Source organism: Microtus ochrogaster, chromosome 7 (genome assembly GCF_000317375.1).
Source record: "Microtus ochrogaster isolate Prairie Vole_2 chromosome 7, MicOch1.0, whole genome shotgun sequence".
Classification (NCBI taxonomy): domain Eukaryota; kingdom Metazoa; phylum Chordata; class Mammalia; order Rodentia; family Cricetidae; genus Microtus; species Microtus ochrogaster.
The window spans coordinates 60,429,543-60,435,799 of record NC_022014.1 but is presented as its reverse complement, the minus strand read 5'-3'; the positions used below and the strand labels follow the sequence as shown (position 1 = coordinate 60,435,799).

At 44.3% G+C, this 6,257-nt stretch overlaps 1 protein-coding gene across 7 annotated transcripts in view; it reads right to left on the bottom strand.

Moving 5' to 3' along the window:
* Helz (helicase with zinc finger) overlaps nt 1–6,257 on the bottom strand; it is a 147,389-nt gene that overhangs the window by 23,207 nt on the left and 117,925 nt on the right. For all 7 annotated transcript variants that reach the window (XM_026780158.1, XM_005350436.3, XM_013347521.2 and 4 more), the window contains 3 exons: nt 5,978–6,057; nt 1,513–2,131; nt 882–1,116 (listed from right to left, as the gene is read on the bottom strand). In XM_026780158.1, coding sequence (XP_026635959.1) covers nt 882–1,116; nt 1,513–2,131; nt 5,978–6,057 — 934 coding nt within the window. The remainder of the gene's footprint in view (nt 1–881; nt 1,117–1,512; nt 2,132–5,977; nt 6,058–6,257) is intronic.

The following is a 6,257-nucleotide window of genomic DNA, read 5'->3' as shown; positions in this document are numbered from 1 at the left end:
TCCTGTACACACACATACACACACTCCTGTACACACACACAAACACACACTCCTGTACACACACACACATACACACACTCCTGTACACACACACATGCACACCCATACATCCGGCAATAAAAATAAATAACTAAGAGGCTGAAGAGACAGCCCACCAGTTAAGAACACTTGAGGACCCAGGTTCGGGTCTCAGCAACCATGTGGTGGCTCACAGCCACCGGTACCTCCAGTTCTAGAGGATTCAAGGCCCTCTCTGGCTTCCTCGGGCACCAGGCATGCACACGGTACACACACTATACATACAGGCAAAATACTCATACACATGAAACAAAAAAATCAATTAATTAAAAAAAGTTGTATATTTTAAAAATAGAAATAAATGCTAAAAAAAAAAATAAGAAGAAAGAAGCTTTAAGGGCCACAGTAACAGGGTTTTCCAGAGAGGATGAGGAGGCAGCACACAGCAGCCATATGATGCTAACCACAAATACGCTGAATCCTCAGAGTGCCAAAGCTCCAGGAAGTCAGATAAAAAGTTAATAATAAACTTGCAATCTTTAAGCTTTAGCCACAAATTTACTTCTGTCCTCATTATTCTTATGTTTACTAAGTAGGCAAACAAACAAGATTCACAGTCCCAGGAATGGTTTGTTTCTTTTGATAACAGACCATAAGTCAAGGAGCTAAAGTCATAGATCACTAGGCCCAGATTTGTACAAGAGTGATGTCTAATTCTCCATATTGTAGAGTCAATGGAGAGAACTTTGTAGTATCCACCAACAAGGCCAACAGTGGATTTATTTGAGACCGTGTTCCAATTGAAAACTAAAGGGCAGAAAACTCGGGTCCCGTTCAGGGCTGGCCCTGGGCTGCTGGAGTACCTCGAGAACGTTGTCTCCACTTCATCGTCAACTCTGCTGGCCAGTTTCCACTCTGCCCTCACTGGTGGCTGGTGGAGGAAAATGGGTGGCTGGGGAAGATGCGGGAGGTGAGGATGGGGATGGTGTGGATACGGAATGCTGCCCTGGCTGAGATAGGCATGGTGCTCACTCCACTGCTGTAGCCGCGCCTGCTGCTGCCTCAGTGTCTCCAGAGCTACACTTCCATGTACTCGATCTGCAGAAAGAGGCAGGTGGGAAAAGCTGCTTTAGTCCATTTGGGGCTCCAAGTAAATTTTGTACAAAGACCAGATTTTTCTCCACAAAGGCAAAGAAATAGCTATAATTCCATTGGGTAAAAGTAATATCCTAAATTTGCCAGAGCCCAGAGCTATGGTGTTGACTCTCTCTCCTTCGTGATGGTGCAAATGATGTCACCTGGATACTTAGTATACACCTATGTACATATAATACTTGAAGCCAAATTTTATAAGACTAATTGGCTGGGTTTTCTGGAATTATTTGGAGACATGAATCAATCTTGACCTAGAGTTAATACTATACAGGACACACCATGTTCAGCAAATAACCTGGGGACTCTTTTCACATGTGACATTATGACAGGCAAGCTTACCCAAAGCTTCTCCTATAGGCAATCCTGGGGAGTTCTCATCAACAAAGTTGTTCAGAGGTGACGCTAGGATGGGACCAGGCTGTGTGATGGCTCTCAGTGGACTGTGACTGTCAGGAAGCACGGGAGATGGCTGCTGCTCGGGAACCACAGCCTCTGCAGCTGGAGGAGACTGTGGTCGGTGAGCAACTGCATTATTGAAAAATGCATTGGTGGGCCCCGCCTGAAATGCAGGAGAGAGTTGAGGAGGTGGCTGCGGGGCCTGTGGAGGTGCCTGGCTTTGTTGCTGGACCACCTGATTTGGCTGAGGTGTCACCTGATTTGGCTGAGGTGTCACCTGATTTGGCTGGGGTGCCACCTGATTTGGTTGGTCAGGCAAATTATTCTGTTGCTGATTTAACAAGGTATGCTGCTGAGGAATAGGAAATGGTGGCGGCCTTGGTAGCTGAGGAAGTGGATGAAAATGGCGGGTAGGGATTGCATACTGTGTGTGTGGTGCAGGAAGAGGAAGATTTATGTGTCTTGGGTTGAGATTATCTTTTCGAGGAAATTTGGTATTGGAATAAACAACGCTGGGACGGGATTCAGGACTTCTGTTCTGTGGATTTGATTCCAAATCAACCTAGAGGAGAAAAAGAAAAAAACAAGAAACATTTTTAACAGCAAAAAACCGAGTTGGGTGACTTTTCATCCTTTCCCAACCATACCCCACTTAAAGGCTATAATATGCTCTTATCAGTAGCAGTGGGAGGCCTGATGTGCAGAATCCATCACCTTTGACAATCAAAGAGAATATTCTTATAAATTAAAGAAGATGACAGAGGAAGCAGCATATTAAATTTGAGTCTGAAGGAAAGCCGCTGCCATTTTATTAGAATGGCCACTCTAATTCCTACTATACTATTTCAATTTCACACTTTCTTCCTTAGAAAGAGAACCATTAATTTCCTTCCGATATAAATCAACAAAATGTGCTCTCTCCCTCTGATTTTATTGTTTTTATATATCCAATCTACTTCTCCAAACAAATCAACATTAATAAAAACTGTGTCTCTGGCAACTTCCAAATAAACAGACAGATGCCATGTCACGGGTATGGTTGCTGACTTATGTCCACTACATAGTCTGACATTCTTTCTCTTAACACTCGTAGAGGGCCTACTAAGTGCACTGTGTTTGAGTCTGAAAATTAAAAAGCAACAGTAAGATTCAATATATACCCTCAAGAGCTTAGAGCAGAAGCTACCCTCGGCCCAGCCACTCTAGCTCCGGTGCCCTGAACCTGTGTAAGTCGGGTCTTCTCAGAACATAGAAGGTCAATCATTTACATGTTATCCATGGCTCCTTTTGCACTGCAGTTGGCAGAGCTGAACAGCTGCAACACACACTGTGTGAACATGAAGCCTGAGATTTATGTCTAGCCCTTTGCAAAAACAGCCTGCCAATCACTAGTCTAGAGCCCAGTGGAGGCTCTGTGTAAACACAAGAGACATTGGAAAGAGGGGTCACATGAGATACTAGGGCTAAGAAAAGTAGAGAAGGCTTCAGAAAAGCAGGCTCCAAGGAGAGAAGAACATTCTAACAAACAGAGGGGAAAACAGCACAGCAGATGTGAGATACATATTTTCTGTTCATAGAGCTAGAACTTTCTTCTTTACATGTTAGCTTCCCCTTCTTGATATCAATCACACAGACCCTGGCTGACTCAATACTGAGTGCAAACATCAAGTTTAATGCCATTGAGCTTTGGAGAACCACCGGGAAAAGGGTTTGAAATTAAAAAGCATGCTTGTCTTGAAATGTAGGTTTGCTGTAAGTGTTGACAATGTGAAAACAAAAACGACATGTAATGTTGTAAAATGACACCTTCTCTTTCTCAGCTGTTAAACCACTCCACAAACTGTTCTGTGTTACCTTGCAAGTTTCAGTGTTGAAATGGTCAGTGAGAATTGCAGGGTGCTTGTTTAGTCAAAGTCTATACACTACACAGGGTGCCAATCACTCCCCAAGAAAACAGACCGAGTAGCTTGGTTCCTAATTTGCACTAGGAATACTGACCAGGCCATTGCAATGCCAATCGTATACCGAGAGCCATCACATCTCTCACCACTTGGCTCTTTGGGTCCTTGGGATTGCTAGGTGTGTAAGTGATTTGAAAACCAAGTGTTCTGGTTTTCCTAAGCAGTTGCTGTGCCTCTTGTTCACACCTCAGAACCTAACCGAGGTTCCTCATAAAAAAATATTTCCTCATACAACTCATACTCTTGAGGATGGGGAAGTTACGTTAGCTAGGGACACAATTCTCTAAAGACACTGCTGATGGGCACACTCTGAGCACACACACAAGGCTATGGTTACATGCCATGGTTGTTTGTGGCTCAGTTGCTGTTTTAATTTCTCCATCACTTGTGACTCTGACACAGTCAGGAAGCTCATGACCACAATACTCTACAACTCTGAAGTGAGAAGGAGCTGCGGAGAAAGTGAACTTGTGTGTGTTTCAGAAGGTGTGGAGGAGAATAAATGGCTCTTCAGGACCCGTCAGGGGAAGCTCCAGTGGCACACACAGTGGGAGGCAGCTTAGTTTCAGGTGCTATCAAAATTAGAATCAAGATAGCCAGTGCCAGTCATGTCACTGCTTTTAAATTTGCTATAAATCTTCTGTTAGAAAAGGCTATCTGGCAGCCATGTTTCTGTTTCTTTCTCTACATCCTGATGCTTTGCTACGGAGCCCAGGAAACATGTGCAAGGAACTCTGAGCTTGTTTAATTCAGTGCCTCAGTATTAAGAGGCATATGACAGGAAAGAGCTGAGTGACAGTGGTAGACGCAGGCTGCTTCAGACCTATTATCAGGTTTACTTTCTCAGCAACACCCTCTGACTCAATCAGGAAGACTCCTGGCTGCCTCACTTACAGCACGGCTCCTCCTATGACATGCCCTCCATCTCTGGCCTCTGCCAGTCAGAGATGCTCCTGGGACACTGTGAGAAGGTAGAGAACAGCTGCTTAGGCAGAGGTTGGAGATCCAAATTGGAAGTCTTTCTTATGATGTGGGCACTTAAAGACACGTCTAGTTTATAGCCACCAACCTTAGACTCAAAGAGAAGCTGGACCACATAGAACTCTGGGAAGTCACAACTTGAGGGCTAGGGTCATGAGAAGGGAATGTATTTAAAAAAAAAATCCAGAAGGAGTTGTAGGAAAAGAAATGTTGTGTTAAAGAAAATAATAGAAGTAAGACAACCAAATGGCAAACACCAAAGAAACATGAGCTGTGGTTGAGACAGTGAGCGGAGCTCTTGAACTGTTGTGGGTTAAGGTGCGGCACCAGGAGGTGAAGGTCAAATGCACCTTTCTTTCCTCACTCTTCTGCTATGGTTGTGTGGCGCTGAGCACTGAACCTCAGATCTCGTGTGTGCTGGACACACTACCGCTGTGCTACATCTCAGGAGAAAGCGTCTTTAGAAAGTCCGCCAGCCAGTGTTCGCACGCAAGGCTAGCATGTGAGTAACGGCATGACAAGCAGAGTGGGAAGAATGGGCAGGTGGGAAGTGGGAAGAGTCTGCACAGTGGAGAAGGCGGGTAACTCGGAGTCAGAGAGGTGACTGGATGAGGACAGGAGACAGTAAACTCAAGAGGACTTCACCTAAGGCTGTAGACAAGAAAGGCTCAAGGATACATGAATAGCAAGTTATCTGCTGCCATCAGTTAGCAGGGCACAACCTTGGTAGTCGTGCATCTAGAGCAGTCACTCCGCACCGTGAGGTAACAGGCTTGAGAAGAGCCACTGAGGAGCCAGGACAAAGCTGAGTGCTGCACAAGAAAGGAGGGGCCAAGTCTCGCTGAAATGAAAACACACAGCTTCCAGCCACACTACATCAACCAATAACGTGGTCTTCTCTAATTTGTGCCAGCAGAGAAGCAGGAAAAGTAAACAAGTGGGCAGACACAAAGTTAAGGATCTGCACAATGGGTGTGGTGGAAAAGGTCAGGCACTGAGGGGAATCACTGTCATAGTCCCACCGAGGCTAAAGTCACTGCCAATGAGACATCTGTAGCTCTGTCTTCATACAGTTAGGAGCTCTTGCTATTCTTGCAGAGGACCCAAACTCAATGCCCAGCACCCACACAGTGGCTCACAACCATCTCTAACTCCAGTCCCAGGAGCTCTATGGCCTCATCCAAACTCCACAGGCACACACGTAAACACATACATATATGTAGCCAAAACACTTATACACATAAAATAAAATAAATATTTAAATTTTTTAAAGAGAAAATCTGAAGAAATATTTACATGCAAAGAAAAATAACTCAGTGAAAGACAACAGGACAGAAGAAAGGTGACATCCCTACTAAATTATCCTAAAACAGAAAGCATAACAGAGCCATGGGAAGCAAAGCTGCTTTGGGCCAATGAGACCTTCCCCACCAGAACCACACACTCAGTTGATGTGAGCAGCATACCTGTTTGAGCTCTGTAGGTTTTTTCTCTGGTGTTCGGATCTTATTAATTTCAGTTCCAGGGTTACTTGTATCAGTTTTACCTAAGAAAATATTTTTAAATCCTTATAAATTATCGCCAATAAACATGACATTTCCAGTCACTATTCAACACTAGACAAAGCAGAATAGTTTAAAGATTATTCATTCATTCTTATAGCCTTATTATATGCTGCCGTGTGCATGCTAGTCCTCTACTGTCCTTATATGCTGTCGTGTGCATGCTAGTCCTCTACTGTCCTTA